At 42.2% G+C, this 21,089-nt stretch overlaps 1 protein-coding gene across 1 annotated transcript in view; it reads left to right on the top strand.

Moving 5' to 3' along the window:
- Positions 1-21,089, top strand: part of klhdc8b (kelch domain containing 8B) — a 164,091-nt gene that overhangs the window by 138,073 nt on the left and 4,929 nt on the right. The window contains exon 4 of the mRNA XM_069660785.1: positions 17,143-17,244. Within this exon, the coding sequence (XP_069516886.1) occupies positions 17,143-17,244 (102 nt within the window). The remainder of the gene's footprint in view (positions 1-17,142; positions 17,245-21,089) is intronic.

Raw genomic sequence — 21,089 nt, 5'->3', positions numbered from 1 at the left:
TCAGCTGCTATCAGACCTTTGGAACCAAAGACTTGTTTTTCTCTCTCTGAATCATCTCTGTCATGTTTATACTCTCCCTGCCGGTCCTCTCGTTGCTACTCTATCAAGATATGTGATGTCTGGATATTGGATTTTTTTTCGCATCTTGTCCCCTCGCTGTGTCGGAAGGTGTGCAATCCTGAGGAGCTCTTTCCATCCAACTTGTTTTGCTGCTATCCTTCTTTAGATCTATTTCACCTTTCACCTTTCACAGCTGTATGAAGAGGTGATAGTCAAGAGGTGACAGTGAATGGCTGACAACTGTGTGACTCATTTAGATGGACCTCTCTGGACCCCTACTGGTATCCTTGATCTCATAGTGCAACTATTCTAAGAAAAATGTTCTCTTCTGTCATCCGGTATAAAAGAAAGTGATTCAATGATATTAAACATAATTGTAGTATTGTTTTGGATAAATACAGAGAATTAAATCGTTTTTAGATATTGCTTTAAAAAAAGCACCCAGTTTTTGGACTTGCGTCCACTAACAGCACTTTCAGCTTTTGTTACACCTCCGCGCTCGTCAATGTCACTTCTCCCTTACCGACCAATCATATTCAAGAAGGGGCATGACTTCCGATATGAAATTGGTCAACAACAATGGCAGAGGAGAAACTAATCCTGACATTTTTTAGGTTTTCCAGGTGTTGAGCTGCTGCTAATGCCAGGACACGATTCTTTTCCATTCCATAGTTTTCTTTGTAAAAAGCATACAGGGCTTTTAAAACAGGCTTAGGGCACGATCAGACAGAATGCGTTTTGCAGGCTGTAAAACACTGCCTTTTTTGTTCAAGCCCATATTTGAAAAAGGAGCAGCTTGCTGCGACTTTTTTTTCTCCTGTTGTTAAGGCAAGCACTGAATCATTAGCTGTCATTAACCTAACCGTTACATTGTAAACTGACAGAAGGCTACATTCATCTGATTGGACAATGAGAAAAAATGCCAATGACGCGCTTTTCTGCTTCAAGTTGAAGTTTTTTCAACTTAAGTCGCTCTGCAACGCATAGCAGCGCGCAAAAAGCGTCCCTCTCATTGAAAACGACGACAAAAAAGCCGCCCCCAGCTGCTAAAACACGTTCTGCTGTTCTTGTTTAGTTTTGAATTTCTTTATATTCATATTCTGATATTCATTTCCTGTTTTACTTTGCATTTTGTCTCTTGTGTTGATCCACTTCCTGTCTTTGTTTCTTTTGTCCCGCCTTTTAGATTGCGTGCCATGCCCTGCTTATTTTCACCTGCTTTGAGATGTTTCACTGGTCCCTGTTTACCCTCTGAGTAGTCTTTGTCTTCCCCTTTTTCTTTGCTGGTTCGTTGTCGTCTGTCCTTGTGAAACCTTTGTGATTTTTTCTGAACTCTGTTGGATTTTCCTCGTGGCTCCCCGTGTGTTTCCCCTGTTTCTGTTGGATTTTTGGTTGAACCTTTTTCCTTTGGATTATTTCTGTTGCCTGGACTCTCACAGTAAGCCTTTTGTTTGTTGCTTTTTTGTCTTTTGTTTTATTCATCCAAGGCTGCACCTGGGTCCTCTCTGACAGAAGCGCTCTTAAATTGAGGTTGTGGGTGCTGCCCTGAAAATACACTGTTTGTCGACACAGGCCCTAATGCTTCATTTTCTATACGGTTGCAATGACACAGTGTCCCCATGGGAACAATGAAGATTTCTGAACACTCTGGTTAAGCAGTGAAAGTGGATGACTGAAGCTGACGTGTGCTGCTGAATTTGATACTAAGAATTGTCTTCACACAGTCTGTATTTATGCTAATATTTCAGATATGCACCTCTTTGAATAAATGCAACAATCTGGACCACCACATTGAGAAGTTTCTGGACGTGTCACACACATTGTCATTTAGAGTTTTCATTTGTGTCTTCTGAAGTAGAACTTAACGAGACACCAGAATTAGCAGTCGCTCCCTGTTACATAGCCACGTCTTTCTACCTGGTAGAATAAAGCCTTTGTAGAGCCAAGATTTTTCATTTGTACTGACGTTCAGTGTTTCTAGATGAGTGCTCTGGGTGTGGTTGATGACTGTATCCATTTGGGCACTGCTATCAGTGGGCGGGTTTTTCTATTCTGCGCAGGAGCTGACTGATTGATTGATTTGTTCTTGTTTGCACTCTGGAAGGTCATTCCCAGTACGCTTCTCTCACACACCCCAACCACCGGAGCAAAAGGGAATTTATCAGAATCAGAGCGCAGAGGAAATATCAATCCTGGGAACGTTAGCAGATCTGGAACCAGTCCAGGAAATACCAGGGTGTATGATACGGTCATGACAGTTGAACTGATTAAAGCCCACATCTACCTGTAGGTCTCCCACTAAGCATGAATATTAATGAGTTACTACGAGGCCAGAGAAACTCATTAGCAGACCTGGTAGAAACCTGCTGCTTATCGGTGCATATCGGTCCTGAGTGCCCCCTGAAGCCCGCGTGGATACGACTGAGCTGCAGTAATCGGTTTGTCCAGGATCATCTCCAAAATGAGCTGGGTATTACCTTTCCCGCTTCACCAGATCCTCTCTCAGCTCAGACACTTCCTGCCCACAGTGTTGAGGGACTCACCTTTGAATGCGTGCTCTTATCTCTGCACTCACAGGAAGTTTCCTAAGTCCTGTAGTGGCTTGTTTTTTTTTTCCACGATTGCTTTCCACATCCCCTTAATCCTCATAAGACATGCGGATTAGTGCATCGATCCTTGTAATCGATGGTAGAGTGCTATTAATCAAGCCTGCATTGCAGTAACTGCCCCAAGCTGTGTATTTGTGAGTGTTTGTTGTTGTGTGTGGGTGTGTGTGTGCCACTCTTTGAGTGGATGTGATTATCCGTCTGTCTGGGATGCAAATCCAGTTGAGGAGAGTGGGATAAATACTCACAATCAGAGAGCGGAATAAAATAACGCAGGAAAGAGAGTCTAAAGGTTCCCTGTTGCAGCTGCAGATCCAGCTGAAAACGTGCTGACGTGAGGAAAGCAAAGGTACACAGTGAGTTTAGAAGGATTTTTATAGCAGCGTGTTGCATTTGATTCAACATAGGACTGCAGAGAGAAGGAGCGTGGCAGAAGACAAATGCTTTTAATTTACGTTTCTCTGTTTGTAACATCGAAAAAGTTTTTTTGCAACTTTGAGCACAGTTTCTTTTTTATTATGAACGTCCATCACTGCAAAATGGGTTAAATGTTCATTTTGCTATATCTGCATGATTTGACTCCATTTGTGACATTTAAATTAAAAAAAGGCCTTTTAAAATTTCAATAAACATAAACCAGGCAGACCTTCATTCCCTGTTACCATCTGACCGTTAGCATTTTGAAGACGCTACGGTACTGTGGCCCGTTGCTGTGTTTCTGGGGAGGGCAGGCCTGGAGATCAGCCCCTCAGTAGGCTTAGCCAAGCCCTCCGAGTGCGCGGGGCTATGCGGCACTGGGTGGCCCATGATCGGAAATGACACAGTGTGACACAGTAATTCTTCTTAAGGCTTATGGACAGTTGTTTAATGACTCTGTTGCTAAAATTCACATCATCACTCCGCCACAGTTAACTTTGCCTACTTATAAGCCATTTGTTCCAGGCATCACTGTGTCTCTCCATCTCTCATACCCCATTGCACTGTAGTTGGAGTGACAGCTGCTGTGTCATGAGGGGTACACTTGCTTTACAGATAAGTAGCGCCGACTACTGTTGTGAACGTATATTGGCCTTTAAAAGTCTAGACCCTGCTTTTAAAGGTATATAAGACGACCCCACATTTTCAGAGGTCCATCCATCCATCCATTTTCCATACCGCTTATGCTGTTCAGGGTCATGGTGGGCTGGAGCCTATCCCAGCTGTTATTGGGCGAGAGGCGGGGTACAGCCTGGACTGGTCATCAGTAAATCACAGGGCCTCTTTCAGATGTATTTCAAGGGAAAGAAATATATATATATATATATATATATATATATATGGTAATTAGAATTATGGTACTTACAATAGTTTGAAATCATGTAGTTTCATGAAATCATGAAAGGTTTTTATTTTAATTTTTTTTTTTAAATGGGAAGCAAAACTACATTCACGGACATTCCAACTGCTTTGTGAAACGTTCTTGCCAGTCAGTTCTTTGCATTTCTTTGTTGGTACTTGGCTTTTGACTATTTTTCTGGACTTCACGACCACTGATTTCGGATCAAGGACATTGAACTGACCGCTGAAACCCTCGGTACGACCCCTGCCTGGTTTTCAGCGCTGATCTGGATAATGGATTAAAGGAAGAAGCAGAGCTAGATGCTGACTAGTGAACTAGCTGCCAAGCCGGCTGGGCTAACAGCTGTTTGGCTAACAGCTGATTCCCTGGACAACAGCTAACGACACCGGGCTACATGGGTCCAAAGAAGATCCCCGCTGCTGAGGTGGTCGAAGACATTAAAAAGTCGATCGACTTCTTAACAGAGGAAATTTCCGCTGTCAGACTGCAGCAGAAAGGTATTCTGGACCTTCTGGAGGTGAAAGCGCTGCGGATTCAGAACGCGGAGGACAAGTGGATAGCCTACCTGGAGAACAAAGTGGCGGACCTGGAGCAGCCGCACCAGCAGCTCTTTCAGGCTCCAGTAAGCACAGTCCATGTCAACATGGTAACATGCTAACAGTCCTAACATGCATGCTAACATATTCACAATGAAAGTTAAGCATGCTGTTATGCAGACAGTTGCTAATTAACACTAAAAACAAAGCACAGCTGAGGTTTAAGTTTTTGGTATGAATATGATCACTAACTAGATGTTTGGGAAGTTCTAATTGTTACCTTATGATTGCGCTAGATGTAATGTCGGGGTATCACCACGGTCCTTACAATTCATCCTGAGTAGGACTTAAATGTGTGAACAAAATTTCTTGACAATCGATCTGATGATTATTGAGATTTCAGTCTGGATACACGGATTGATTTTATTTCACTTTAAGTGTTTTCTAATTAAAATGAAGCCATGCTTTTAGAGTTTAGTGATTTGACTTTCAACATTCAACTTTCTAACTTGCAGCTATCTAACTGACATGTCTTCCTCTGTTCGACTGCTTCTTTGCTTGTCTGACAGCCTGTTACAGAACATTATTCCAACAGCAGCTTGTATGCATGTGGGCGTTTAACAACTTCAGTGTGTTTGATGCTGCCTGAATGACTGCTAGCACAGAAGCAGTCTGTGTCTTTTTCCATCACATGATGAAATCTCATCCTACCTGCCTGCACAGGTCAGAGTGGGGTCACCCAGACAGCCGATGCACATATGGGAACAACGCGGTATCGATACACAATGTAGACCTTGATGTAACACAGACAACATTACGTATCTGACAGTGATCAGCCTCATTTTTAACACCTCATATCGCAACGGTTTCAGTGATGATTCACAAGCTGAGATTAGGTGTTTCTGAGTGCTGGATACTGGTGTGGAATATATTTACTCTAATAGATGGTGTGCTCTAGATAAGATAATGTGATTTTTTTCCCCCTCATAACATGAATCATATTTCAATATAACCTGGATTGTACTTTTCCATTAATGGAATTTAAGAGATCCAAGAGAGAAATTTTATTACAGGGACAAACTACCCCTAATGCATTCTATTATAATTCTTATTTCATGTCAGCGTTGTTTAAATGACGCATGTTCTATTTTTGGGATAATTGGGGCACCACCAAGATGGATGAATCCTCAAAGATGTAAATACTGCACTCTGCCTTCGGCCAAACTTAAAATGGAGAAGCTGCAGTATCTTTAAACTAAAGGTGTTCTTTCAGCTTTCTTGTCCATTTAGTATTTAGTATTTTAGTATTTGTAGTGACAGCAAGTCAGTGGGGAAGAGAGAGTGAGGGAGACATGCATCAAAGGGCCATGTGTTGGAGTCGATCCCTCGGCCGATGCGTCGAGGACTCTTCCTCTGCAGATGGGATGTAACTGAGCTAAACCTGCGCCCCTTGTTTTGCTGTGTTTTTATTTATATTTAAACACTATTACATTATAACGAAATTGAAATAAAGTGATCTTCAATTTCATACCATTTGGTGCGTGATTTGAATATAAATTAACCCAACCCAATTAACAACTTTGAGGAGACTCTCCTTCATATCAGTTTTTGCCCTCACTGGCCACCGTACTCATTTCAACCGCAAAAATTGGTGGTTGGCTGTTCACTTCCGTAATAACACCTTTAATCACTACTACTTTTTACCTTTTAAACACCACTTAAAAGCTGTTTTGGTTTAAGGCACCTTAGCGCTGAACGTTTTCCTACATTGGCTTTGCTGTATGAAACAAATTTGCCAGCCTCCTCTGAGTCACTGCTAACCAAGAGCGATTCCCAGGGATTTGGCCTGAAAAAACTAACATCATCATCATGGGCACATCATGTGGACACTGCCAGACTGCATACTCACGCTTGCAAGACGACATCAGATGACTCAAACGGGAGCTTAAGGATAAGGATGAGCTCATCCTAGGGTTTCCCTCCGGTACTGCCCAAGCCAAACAATTCGCTCTGAGCTCCTCCTGTTGCGGCAATGATGGCACCCGACCGTGAGTGCTCAGCCTCTGTTGCAAATAATGATGATGCCCCGCTTCCTGGGTCCGGTTCCGCCTTCAGCCCAGGCTCTGACCGATGACTTGTGGCCCATCCATGGAGCTAGACCCAAGTCCAAAGCCTTAAGTCCTTTCACCTGATTTACACCTTTGAACCAGCATCTGGCTGGACGTGAACAAACTTATGAGTTTCCTGTCATTTCCTGTAAACCATAAAAACTGTTGATTACTCATCCTGCACTTGGGGGAGAAAATGTGTTGCAGTGTTATAGATTAAACTCACCAACAGTTTACTACATTACAACTTACAATGATAATAACCCTCAAATTCCACAGGATCCGTCTCCGGCGCGTTCCGAGTGCGCCGCAACCTCCGGAGTCGATCGCGCCCATTCAAGTCAAGCCCATGATTCCGCAGCAGACGGCACGGTCCGTCTCCAGCCCGTCCCAGAAGCGTGTCTCCGCTCTGCTCGGCTAAAGATACGCACCGGGTCTATTTTTGACGGAGGCTGCTTCAAGCACGTGTCAAGCTGAACAGATCAAATCGTTCCAAACAGGAAGTCACACACGAAAACAGCATAGAGCATCCGGTCATTTCAAAATAAAACACCATGTACAGACCGGTACAGACTCCCGTTTTTTTTCTTGTTTTCATGACAACACACTGAAATCTTGAAAAAAGAACACTTTCATTTAAGTAGTGTACCTAGCCATGGTAGAAGCACAAAAATCACAGAATGATCTCCAAATGAGCAGATAATCAACCTCTGAGGTGCAAACTGAACTGTAATTGTAACTGCAATTCTCACATGATAATGTAGTTCTCCCGCGATCTTCTGATCTCACGCATCCAGCTGCTTGGGCCAGCACTCCGCTGCGCTGTGGATCAAACGCGCTTTCTGAGGTCGAGGTCGCCAGACACGGATCCTGTGGGATCCAGGCGTAAAAGGCTAAAAGGTTAAAACATGCAATGATATAATAAGCAGTAGTGTACTGTTTGTAATGTTGCACTTGCTTGGATGATTGTGAACTTTTACATTCTGTACTTTGGGTACATTTTGCTTCTTTATGTTCTTTTTTATAAAAATGTGAATATAGAAATTTTACTGCGAACAGGTTTTTGCAACTTTCACTTATCGGATCTGAATACCATCTGTGTGCAATCATGAGCGCGATAAAAGCTGCCCAGAGACCAATCCAAAGCCACAGTGCAGTAACTAAGCTGAGCAGAGAACAGCAATATTGTGCAGTTCAGTTAACCTTGAAATCAAACATTTCTTTTAAACTCCAGCTGCAAACACATGATCAGACACGCTGTGGGCAGCTGAGGGTGAAACACATGTGGTTAACATTTGTCACATTTGATAAAGGAATCTTCTGCTGACTGGAGCGGCTTGGATTTGATCACATGCAGTGTATCTGTTTGATTTCTGCCAGACATACTCAGTGTATTTCTGGCAGATCTCAGACTGTGATCTCAGAGAGGGCCTGCTGTCATTACCACCTCATTTCCTCGCCAATATCTTCCAATTTCTCCCTCCTGATGACATTTGGTAATGAAGCAAAGTGGGGTTTATCTGTATCCCTCCGTTGGGCTGATTCATTGTGTGTGTGTGTGTGTTTGTGCAATTGTGTGTGTCGTGTAACGAAAGTATGAGAGTTTTTGTATGCACAGGTGAAATTGTGCGTTCGTGTCCACATTTGTATAAATGCATATTAGACTGGGCTCGTCTGTATCTTTGCGCGTGTGTGCGCATCTATTTGAACACTCGAGTCTAAATATGTGTGTGTGTGTGTGTGCTTCTGCTTCCGTCTCATATGCTTCTCTAAGTGTGTGTGGTTGTCTGATTGAGCTCAGTGATGGGTACAGAGTGAAGGGCTGCTGTATGGGAGGGCGAAACAGGAGAAGGAAGAGGATTGATTCTGAGCTTTAAATAACACATCCTCCTCTCTTCCAGCTGAGTCCAGCCGACACATATCTGCCCCGCACGTCAGTCAACTCACCACAGACAGTGTGTGTACGCACGTCTGTCTGCGTGTGTGCAGCCTTGGCAGTCAGTTGTTCGAACAGGAGCAAGAGGAATGTCGGCCAAACTAAATTTATTGCTTCCTCGTTCCTTTTCCTCCAAAGTTTGTCGTTGGCTAGGGCAACAGAATTAATAATTTGTGCTGATAGATGGCAGCGCTCCCTCCTCCGAGTGGCTCGTTTGTCCTCCAAGAGATCAGAGCAGCAGTGAGAAATGCTGCATGGAGCTTCCCTTTTTGTATGGAGAGCGGTTCACTCTGTCTCTAGGTAGCTTTCTGCTTGTCAGGCTTTGTGAGAGGCTGTGTGTGAGAATACATATGACAGGATGCTGCGTGAGAACACACACATGCACGCACTCTTATTTGATAAAGGTGATGTGGCGGGGGCACATTTTTTGTATCTTTAAAAGGCATCTAAGCATCTGAGGAATAATGTACAACGGTCCTAATTATTAAACGGCTACTTACTGAAGAAATATATAATTTGATATGCAATATTGATTTTTAAATTATTCCATTGATTTACATGTTTAAAGGCAGCCTATTACTGTGCATTCACACCGAACGCAAATAGACGCGAATCTGCGGCGAGATTCCATACAAAGTCAACGCAATGACGTGAGTAGACACAAATTCGCGATCGAAAGACCGCGATGCGAATTTGCATGCGTTGAAAAAATTTAACTTTGTCAGCAAATTTGCGTCACGTGGTGTAGCGAAAGCCTATTAACATCGAGATTCTCCTGACGCTGTTGGTAACTATGGAGAAAAGCCCCGCTTCCTCTTCTCCATTCCGGGAGCGAAGGGCGAATATTCGCCTGTAATTTAAAAGTGAGTAACGTGAGGCGAATATTCGCTTCGCATTCGGTGTGAACCCACATTTAGACTCTGTAGATGGAACTGTGTCCATAGTGACAGTCAACTCTGTAGGCATCTATAATTAGACTTAGACTTAGACTTAGACTTAGACTCAACTTTATTGATCCCTTTGGGATGACTCCCTCTGGGAAATTCAGTCTCCAGCAGCTTATACAGTACAATACAATAGGAAAGAATCGGCACACAGAGGGTAAAAAATAAAGATCAAAATATATATATCTATCGATATATATATATATATATATATATATATATATATATATATAAAAAAAAAGTACAAAAAAACCTTCATAGCCTGACTTATGTCTGAATGAAAATTCTGTAGACTCATAAGAAGTGCTCCTGTTTCTAGGGGAAGCCAATGCCCAAGTGCCCTGAACCTGTATTCCTTCCAATGTTCCAATGTTACATTTTTATTTAGCAGATGCTTTTGTCCAAAGTGACGTACACCTGAGAGTGAGTACAGCACAAGCAACGATCAAGACAGGAGGGAACAAAGTGCCAACAAACAGCTGTGCAATCTGACACAGGTGCCAACAGGCAGTGCACAGAGGCAACGCACAGGGTGTAAAGCAGCAGATTTATTCTTAAATCATCATCATCGACAACATCATCATCATCATGAATATTCTAATCGACATCAACAACATCCTCAATGTTGTCATCATCAATAGCATCAGTATCATTAAGGTAAGAGGTGTTCATAAAGAGCCGGGTGTAGCGGCTCAAAGGACTAATAATAAATAACTAATTCATATCAAATTATGTAACAATAATCCATAACTCAAAGTTTTGCATCGTTATTACAGACATCGGTGTAAAAGCTGAACGAGAGTGAGGGCACTCATCTTCGGCTCCTAGAAACGATTAGTTCATTACTAAATAACAGAATTTAGGTGTACCTTAAATTCAATGTTGGACGCCACCCAATTTTGACAAAACAGGGAAAACTTATAATTAGTTATTAATCAATTTAGGCTTGTGATCTCAGGGTTGCTACGAGGTTCTTGGCCATGGTGTACAGTGACTTTACCATTTCATACACACACAAATCACAGAATCAAGGTCTTTATAAATGAGATATTTATTAAACTACTGACTACATGACTAAACTACTAAATAGAAAATACATGAATGAATGAGGAATAAATGAGTGAGCACAATGAATAGGTTGCACAATGAACAATCTCTCAATAGGATTGACATTAAGTCAAGTCAAATCAGTGACCGTATCTTTGGAGGTTTATCAATTGATTGAATGTATAAAACACCATTCTGCAGTGGAGAGTTTGAGGAGCATCATGGAAGACTGTGAAGCACTTTAATATTAGGTTTAACTGTAATTTTGATTAAGGATCCTAGTTTAGGTCTAATGCTTATTAAATCTCTTGATTAATTTCTCAATTGGTAATTTAGCATCAGTTGTCTGACATCAACTCTTAACACTTGAAATAGTATTGTTCACCTGACGATGGGCAGAGTGGCAGCAGCAGAAGTTCTTCCTGGCGGCCTCAGCATTTTGGGTCCCACGTTGCAGACTGCAGGCTTTGAGTCTGTGTCTCTCCATCTCTCTCAGCAGCAGCTGGAGCATCTCTTCATGTCCTTTGGCTGAGGTGGGTCATAATGGCAGCTTTGCCATATTCAGAGTCTCTTCCGTTCAAAGTCTTTGTCTCCAACGTCATCTTCATTCTAAACCTTTTACTCAATAGTCGCAAGACTTGGCTCTCAGGCAAGTTCAGTGCAACTTAGGATTCAGGAGTCGCAGCAGGCGGCGTTTTCTGGCCCAGCATTCTGCAGGGCAGCATCAAGGTGAGAACCAGAGGCGAAGAGCACAAGCAGCAATAAGGGATCCAGGCTGGCAGGAATCAAAGTTCTAATTGTTTCCGAAATCAGAAGTTTTCTTCACAGGTTGGTTGGATGTCCCTTCCAACATGCTCGGTGTGGCTAGAACTCTGCAGCAGGCCTTGGGCGGCCAGACGGCAGGCTTTACCCCCCCTCTCTCCGGCCTTCGGCCATTAGGCCAGAGAGAGGGAGAATCACATCAGTACCTCAGTCCTGGGGTCTCAGCAGAAGAGCTACAGCAGAAGACTAGTCTTATCCCTTCTCCTTGGGTATTATCCTTTGTGATAGGGGTGTTTTGCATTGGCGGGAGCTGCTGACCACTCCCCATCATAAACCATCTGTTGATTCTTTCAGTTAAACTTCTTTAACAAACTTAATATTAATTCGCTTCACCTTTTTAATTCTTCCATACTTTAAAGTTTTGCTCTCTCTCCTTTGACATAGGACCAAATACTTAATATGGCTCATCGACTAAAACTCGATCCATTGAAATGAAAGTATTAAACGATTTCAACAACCACATAGTTGACGACCTTAGTTGTTATGACAAATATGTATACCTGTACACATCCATTTTATATGTATGCATCTGTATACCCTTTTGTACACCAAGTGAGTGAAATAACTTTAATAGTCTTATCAATGCTCCCTCTTCCACAGGAATGTGTCTGTGTCCTGTGGCGTGCAGAGGTGCTCAGAGAGATCTTGCAGGCAGATAAATTCACACAATATACAAAACACAGGAAAGGCAACCATCGTCAATTAGTGTCCTTATCAACCAGTTCTTGTTGATTCCCTTTGTTTTGTCTGAGGGTTGTACAGTCCATAAGAAAGTGTTTATTTGTTAATCCCTTGTTAGGGGGTCCATGGCTCCCACCCAGGCGTGACTAGCGAGGTATAAGGGTTGTTGCTATTTAACCCCTTTATCTTCTGAAAGGTCATTTCCTGAGGTGTCTGGGGACCTGGGATATCCCTGGGAAGCATCACTTTTGTCATCTTTATGACTTTGAGTGCAAAGCCCATGAGGAGGTGCACATGCATTCCTATCAGAGACTTTAGGAAACATGTTACAGAAATATAAGTCTAACACAATAATGTAAAATAATTGAGGTAATAGAACACGTATTAATTAAGGTTTCGGCCTATAGGTTTAGGGATTGTCTGTATCTTGAACAACTGAAATTCAGAGAGTCACAGAACTGTAGTATCTGTAGGCAAAGGGGGGATGAGAGGGAGAGTGGGCAGATAGCCACTCATCCTCTCTGTACATTTAGAATCAACAGTCAACATTAAGCATCAGTCCAGTAACTTCAGTTGGTTATTACACATAACATATTAGTAAATGTACATTTTAATCATGAAGTTCTCCATCTTGTTGCTCGAGTGAGTCTTTTGATGTTAGCCAGAAATCAAGGAAAGTCGTCCTCCTACAAGAGCCATAAATTAGCTGGCTTCACTTGTCATTATTGACCCAGAGGTCATGTGAACAGGAAGAAAAAGATTCCGTTTTTGTTAAGGAGTTAATGATTTTAATTCTTCATCATCGGATCATCTGCTACACGGGTCTTTAGCTTCTTCTTAAAGGTGAAAGGGACTCTCTGGACCGAATGGAGTTTGGTAACTCATTCCACCACCGGGAGACTACAGAGGAGAAGAGTCTAGTTAGCGACTTAGGGCTCTGTTGTGATGGAAGTACCAGGCGCCTTTCATTGATAGAGCGTAGTGGGCGGGAGGGAGTGCAGACCTGGATGAGGGTGTTCAGGTAGGCCGTTTTTATGCGAGCGGCGACTGGGAGCCAGTGGAGGGATATGAACAGTGGAGTGACGTGTGCTGTTTTGGGGTTGGTTGAAGACTTGTCACGCTGCTGCCTTCTGGATCATCTGCAGATGTTTGAATGTGCATGCAGGAAGGCCTGCCAGTGGGGTGTTGCAGTAGTCACTGTGTAATATTACTAGGGCCTGTACCAGCAGGGGGCGGCTCACCTGGTTGCAAAAAGAAGTCCTTTCAACCAGGATAGTAACAATTTGATCCACTCTGCGGTCCAAATATCGTCCAAACTTTTGGTTTCAAAAGGGGGTTCACCTTGGCTCTATCCCGATTAAATCGGGTGACCGTTAAATCGGTCAGGATCTACCATAGACATAATAAAATGAATAAGGACACACACATACTCACAAACAACTGTCATGGCGGATTCTACTATTTATCTCCTGGTTACAAGCTTTCACACCTGTGTGCTTTCCTCTCTTCCCGTTTATCTGAACCACATTTGCATGTTATCTGGCCTTTCAATCTGCTATGGCTGATGGGTTACAGCCAGCATATCTATCAGTGAGCTGCTGGTGGCTCTCCCTTACCTTCCCCTGACTCACAGATTAGCATTTAGCTGCTAATACTTCCCCGCAGCAGCTCTGCATCACATTTGTTGTCTTGGAGATATGCCTCTCCTCGTCTCTACAGTCGCACCTTCGCTCGTAGGAAATCACATTTAGTAATTGTTTCTAGTTTCTGAGCACGACATCGTTTTGCGTCCCCCATTTCTTGTGACATTACTTTTTTATCCTCTGTTATTGCTGACTAACAGAACTGACAATATGAATTTTTCAAGCAAAGTAATGTCTCCTTTTAATTCCCTTGGGTAGCGATGCGTGGCAAGTTTTAACAGCACTTCTGAAATTGTTGGTAACAGAAAAGAGAACAGACATGCAGAGCTTCTCAAAGACTTTTGCAATTTTAAAAAAGTAAATTGCTGTACTAATGGTACTTCTAGACTCTGTGGTGCTCCGAGTTAGCAAAGGTTTAATTGGCAGTGTGTTTTCTCCGTGCTGGGAGACTTGGCTGCAGCAGCAGAAGTAAACTTTCAAACTGCACTTTTCTGTCAGGTGAGATAACTGCTCTCTGGTGACCGTTTAGCTTCCTGCAGCTGTGAAGCTTATTGTCCTGTCAGATCATTTGTTGTCCGATCCGTCTATCCACCGATCAATACCTCCATCGACTATCATGCTGCTTGGTTGTGCTGAGTAGATAGAGTTTTTCTCCAACACCTCCTTAAAGTGCTTTTTGAATTTATCCAGAGGGGACGTTTGTTCCGGACCGGCTCCTCTTAGCGTGTGGGAGTAGCATCCTGACTGTGAGCTTCTCTGGAACTGATTAACTTCACCCTGTCAGAAAGTGAGACAGCCACCCTGAAGCACTTGTATATCTAGTTGTATTTGCTTTGCAGTCCCTCTCTAGAGCTCATGACCATATGTGAGTGTTACAGCGAGGATCAGCGGGTAAACTCTGCCCAGGTGAAGCTCAATCTGATGCAAGTCCTGCAGCTCAGGCCTGAAACTGGAGGTCAGCATTTTCATTGCAAGAGGTACTGAGATGTTGGTCCAACATAATACTATAATAGTGTCTGAATTACCATGACGCCTGTCTTCCAAGAGTTAGAAACTACAATTTAAGACTGGAAATCTGTCCAATTAACCCAATGACTGTATATAAAGATGGACAGCACATCTTCATCTACTCTCATTGTACTTAATTGAAGCCAAAATACCCCAGAGGTGGGCGCTGCCAGAGACTGCACAGTAGAGATCGGCAGCTGGAGCCGCGGTAACGATGTCCCGTCTCTTCCGCTAACCAAAACACACATTTAACTTATGGCAAAAAAGGGCAAAGATCCTTCATGTCTGAGTATTTATCAGCAGAACAGCTTCACAGACGTTCACAGGTATGGAAACTTCAGTGACTGTAGTGATTGTTTTAGTTAGGTCCTCTCTTGCCGATCCTCCTCTACACGCTAATCCGGAAAGGATCGACTGCAGGAGCTGTATTTGTCAACAGAGCTGTCAATCAAGATGTTACACCCCCTTTTTATAGCATCAAATATCTAATTAAAACTGAAAAATGAACACACTAAGAACTAACAATAATGACAGAAAGCATGTTTGACAAGAATTTATTTGTCGTGTATTTTGACTTTATAGTTTGACTCATGTCCCATCTGTTAACGTGGCGGAGGCCGGCTTTATGACCTATACTGCAGCCAGTCAGCAGGGGGGGACACAGATGTTTTGGCTTCACTTTTAGGGAGCTATGTCGTTAACCTTTTTCTACAGTTTATGGCTTCACCTGTTTGGATTAACCTACAAGTTTAATGTTTCTGCTCTTCTCTTCCAATGGCTTCAATTTGCAGCTTTTCTTCCTCCCTGAGATTCTTTGCAGTGGAGGAGTAGAAAAGGGGACGTGTCACTTCGTATCACTGTCCCAAAAATGGGAATTTAATCTGCTGTTGGGTAGTGGGTCTCAAGCCAGAGAGAGAGACTGAGAGAAAGAGGATGAAGGCGGAAAATAAAGGAGCTCCTGAAGCAGACCTTGTTGTTCTGTCAAATACAGATCTCTCTGTAATTACTTTCTGTTTCCTCTCTTTTATTCTTTGGCCCTTGACTCCTCCCTCAACCTATCAGTGACTAGCTGGCTAGGGAAGGTCATTTATCAATCAGTAAACCAATGTTATTTACAGCAATAGGACTTTCCTGCTTGTTTACCTACCTGTGCTTTCATTGCACACGACCAGAGTCTTCAGCAAGCTATGGCTAGCAAGCTAATTGCACAAGAATGGAAAAGACAGTTTTATATGGTCAGAAATTACAGTTGCACTCCTCTCTCCAACCCTGTCGTGTAATCGTCCTGCACCACAAGTGACATTCATGTGTTTTTCGGGGGAGTGGCTTTCTCATATTTTGGTGATTTCTTCCAAAATCGAGCTTACTCCTATTGATTTCTCAAAAGTTGCTATCCACAACTGAAATGTTGTCTTATTTCAGGGGCGCTGGTTTAGCTCAGTTGGCAGAGCAGGCGCCCCATGTACAGAGGCTACAGTCCTCCACGCACTGATCGCAGGCTCGACTCTCGGTTTGTGACCAATCGGTGCATGTCATTCCCCACTCTCCCCTCCGCACATTTCCTGTCTCTCTTCAGCTGTCCTATCTAATAAAGGCAAAAGCCCCAAAGACATTTTAACACTCTTGTTTCAAGAGTGTGTAAAAAACTAAAGCCGCTTGACAGACAAAGCAAGGATCTTAAACTTTATTTTTTTTTCTGGGAGAATATGCTTAACAAATATGGCTCCAAAAATAAATACTTTGTTGAAGGAATTATCAGTTTTTCCCTGCCTGAAATGGCTATGCTAAGCTAATAGCTATAAACATAATTGGTTTTGATCTTCTCATTTAACCCAAGACAAGAATGCAAAAACTTTAGTTCCTTATTTTTTTACTGTTTCTTGAAGGAGTGAATCAGTCACAGTTTTTGGAGACATATTTTAGCTTCAAATTTAAACAAGAAAAATAATCTTTGTGGGGAAAAAATAAATCAAGGGGCAATTTTTGTTCACAGTTTGAAGAGAGGCATATCCAGTTATTAGTCCTTGACGACCCGTGTGGACATGTGAACTCTTGTTCTGTACATGCATGTGTTTTTTCTGATTAAACATCTCCCCTGCTTCTCTCGGTGAATCTTTCAGTAGAAAGTGGAAACAAAGGCACTTTTGATCTTCATTCTGTAAATCGCTTTGTCTGACACCAACCTGGTGGCAGCAGTTACAGGCATTACTGGTTGGCTCGTTTGCTTTTTTCCCATAAGGCATCAGTATTAATTTCAGTCTGCTTGATAACCCCCTAAGAACTCGCAGTAGGTTTAAGCGGCTGTGTTCATTTTAAAATGCCTCAGGATGAAGACACCTTGGTATTCTGCCGTGGTTTACAGACCTGGTGAAAGATGACCGACAGCTTCTTGTGTCCTTTTACATTCTGCAGGTATTTGGATCAAACCCAGCCGGACATCCAGGATGAGGGAGAAGAGGGCCGACTTTGTGGCAGGATGCCTGGGAGGAAGAGTGATCGCAGCTGGTGGTCTAGGTGAGTACCTCCTTTCTTTTTTCTTTCCTTTCTGTCAAATAAATACAGCGTTCGCCTTTTACTCTAGAGAAAGTCAAAGGAGGAGAGAACAACAAGCCAGGTCGTCCTGTGAGTGGTTAGCAATGTTGCAGCCTCCTTTGTGAGATAATGGACACACTTTACATTCATCTGTTGAAAGAAACTGGTAAAATGTTTTTGTAGATATATAATGATAAAATGTAGCTGTTAAATACGTGATATATGCGAGCCATCTGGTTAGTGTTTAGCTGTGAGTTTACACTGATGACACAGCGGATGATAAAAGGCCTCACCATGTAAATACAGAAAAGTTGTGAGTGCTGACCTTGTTGCAAACAACAAATCAAACACCATAGTTCATATTTATCACAAATACCTTACACACACACACACACACACACACACACACACACACACACACAAAGTTAATTTTCCATTAACTTTCTATTTCCCCCTTGACTGAGCAGCGTTTGTTAAAGTAAATAAAGTGTAACGAAACACGGAGCAATGCGACAACTCAATCAGAGGGCCGCGGTGCTGATGATGACATGCTTGTTATGCAGATATCGACTTTTTTTTCTGTACTCCTGCATGCATCAGCAAATTTACACACACACAGATACAGTACATACACACAAACTGGTGTAAACCATGAAGCCATAAAATGAAATCTATTGGCAGATTAATAAACCTGAATTTAAACAGTTTGATCCATGTACAATGTTACAATTTCATTTGGCTGACGGTTTTGTCCAAAGTGACGTTCATCTGAGAGTTAGTACAGCACAATTAAGGATCGAAAATGGAGGAAAAGTTGCACTAGCTGCACAGCTAAGAGAAGCTACACAAACTTTAGCAAAACTATCTGTTGATCGGAGCCGTTTCTAAACAAAAGTTGTGAGATTTCTTTGCTCATGTTATAAAGTTTTGTTTTTGCACAGCGGTCAGTGATACATGGCCGACACCCCGCTCCAGCTGCGTCTACTGTTACTAATCTGATAATTGATCAATTCACTGTCTGGTCCCCCTGTCTCTCCAGTTAATAGTAAACCTGTTACACCAAGCGCCCCATACAGTCCTGGAGCCTGTAGAAAGCCTGGAATTGTGTGGGCTGTATTTGCAGCGTTTTCTTTTGCATGTGTTTTCTGGGTTTGTGTGTTTTTGACTTTGCATCTTTTCTGTATTTGCAGTGCGTTTGATGTTAATACATTTGTTTTGACTTTTTGCAGCACGTTTTTTATCATTTGCAGGGCACTTCCATCATAGCATTGGTTTTGGACTTTTGCATGTGTTTTTGAATTTACATCGTTTCTAAATTAGCAGCCCATTTCTTGTAATGGAAATCGTTTGTGCCATTGCAGCACAAATGTCCTTGTCGGCCACCGTAGAAAAAGGACTTTGCGGACCGAATGGAGTCTAGCTAGCGACGTAGGACCCTGTTGTAATGGGTGCAGCTTTATAAACTAGGGATGTTCCAATCGAATCAAACAGATCTGTATTAGGCGAAGCATTTTTAACCCATTTGTATCACTTATATGACCTGTGTATTGAGTCCTATCCTTTAGTTGTGTCAGCTGTTACACAGTTGGTTTTTCCCTGCACAGATTTCATGCACAGCAGCACGTGTGCAGCCATTAACACTACCGCTGTTGCTTGGATTACTAACTGTCATATAAAATTTGTAAAGGAAAATGTGAAGCCTTCTACTCTTTACAGGGGAAAGTATAATGACATCTATGAGGCCGTGCTATCCTGATGTTTAACTCCTTTGCTGAGTTAGGAGACAAAAACCTCCTGAGTAACCTCCTTGTACTGAAAGCTCCCACAGCATCTATGAGCTGCAGCTTGTTTGTGCATGTGCACAGGTCAACGTCTGACTGTAAAGCAGCAGCCAGCATGGACTGAGCATTGACTGACCTGTCTGAACCCCGGCATGACTTTGTGGAGGACTTTTTTTCTTGGGAAGTGGTGTTCTGGTCCTTAATCTGCTGGTAATGGATGTTCAACTCTGTCTGAACCTGCTGTAGTGAATAATGCAGCCCTTTGACCACTGAAGAGGTATCTTTCGTATATCACACAAACATTAGCCACAAAGAACTGGAGGAAGTGGGCAAAAAGGTCAGGGATAAGTGCTGTTTATTACCTGTGAAAATATGATAAGTGCTGAAAAGTGGACACGTTATGACACTATTTACAGCTCAGATCAAACTGCAGGTCTGTCGTGGCTTCCATCCGAGTTAACGTGCTGTGTTATTGTCTCGCTGTCTGAAACAGAAGCAACAGGAGGTCTGAGAGAGGAGAACGGAAAAATAGAAAATTAACACTCGAGTGCTTCAGAGATGGGAACAGAAGGGGTGAATGGGTCATTGTAGCTGTAAATGCAAAAAAAAAAAAAAGCGACTGCAATAGATGTAAAATGAGACAGGCCTTGAGAGGTGCATTTTGTATTTTAATTAAAACTGTATTCAGAGAACACAGCTGGGAGATTATTTATTTGGACAACTTAAAGAGGTTACACACACATCGTTTGAGCCAGATTGAAAGTTTTTGAGTTCAGGAAGGAAAAATATAAATAAAATATTTGAATTGAATTATCATATTTTGAATTATGGATGTTAATACTCGTTAATACTGGTTAGTACTTGTTTTACAATTAAAGAGATTAAGGCTTGTTTCATTTTGCTTGAAAGTCACCCGGTGTTTCACGCTTAAACTGATTAGCCATTTCGAACACACATTTTCTTTTTGTGGCGACAAAAGAAAAAGTGAAATACCGCAATTATTTTTCCAGTAATGATGGATAAAAAGTCACTAAATAACGGGTTACTTGACTTGCAGAAGTAACAAACACACAACAAAGAAGTAATCCAAATACTCTAAAGGATTACTGTTTCAGTTGGTGGTGACATACTGTAGCTTGTGACATCACAAAGTGCAGTGTGTAGAAGAAACTGCGTGAAACCTGGCGTTCACAGCAGCCTGCAGACTGAGCTGAGAAGCCTGGGGATTACTCCAACATACTTTTAACTACAGATTTGAAACTTCACACACGTTCAGTCTGGACATCCAACATTGTAACATTATATATATGTTTATATATATATGTGTGTGTGTTTGTGTGTGTCTTAAAATGTGAAATAGCATAATACCCCCTAGATAAGGGCAAAGGTTAGCATTTCTGCTAACAGGTCTATTTCTTTACATTTTCTTACCATGTTGTTCATAAGATTTTAGTATAATAAGAAAATAATAATAAGAAATAATTATTTGGGTTTAATTTAGGCTAGACTTCCTGATCCCAGTATTAGTGCCACCTATTGAGATGAAACAGCTGCACATTGCACACTTAGGGGGGGATAGATTGCAGCCACTATTAGCACTGGCATTCATTTGCATAGAAAGGGGCCACATTTCCCCAGAATGGTAGCATAATGAGTCATGCAAACAGCACCGGACCACCAAGACACCTTTTACATAGTGCAATGATTGGCTCTGCTGTGCTCAATGTTGTTTTTTATTCTACTATTTTTAAGTAACATGTATAAAGTAAAAAGCACCATGTGATACTTTTGGCCTTGTTGCTGTCTCAAAGGTATTTCGTGTCCTTTTAAAAAGTATCCTCCAGGGTTGTTGCTTTGTTGCAGCCTTTGCCAGAGGTACCTGAATGAACTGAGTTCAGGTGAGTGTTTCTTTTCATCGTCTGCACACGCTTTTTGTTCTGATTTCATTGAGAAATTACTCTCTACGGCTTTTAACTCGTGGGGCTTTTGTTGCACTTGCAGTTACTTGGTGAGTGTGGATGTTTTCACCTTTCAACTCCATTCAAC

The sequence above is a fragment of the Semicossyphus pulcher genome, unplaced genomic scaffold (genome assembly GCF_022749685.1).
Source record: "Semicossyphus pulcher isolate SPU_LCO1_2020_fin unplaced genomic scaffold, fSemPul1.0.p SCAF_13, whole genome shotgun sequence".
Classification (NCBI taxonomy): Eukaryota; Metazoa; Chordata; class Actinopteri; order Labriformes; family Labridae; genus Semicossyphus; species Semicossyphus pulcher.
This window is presented reverse-complemented; position numbering and strand designations above follow the sequence as displayed.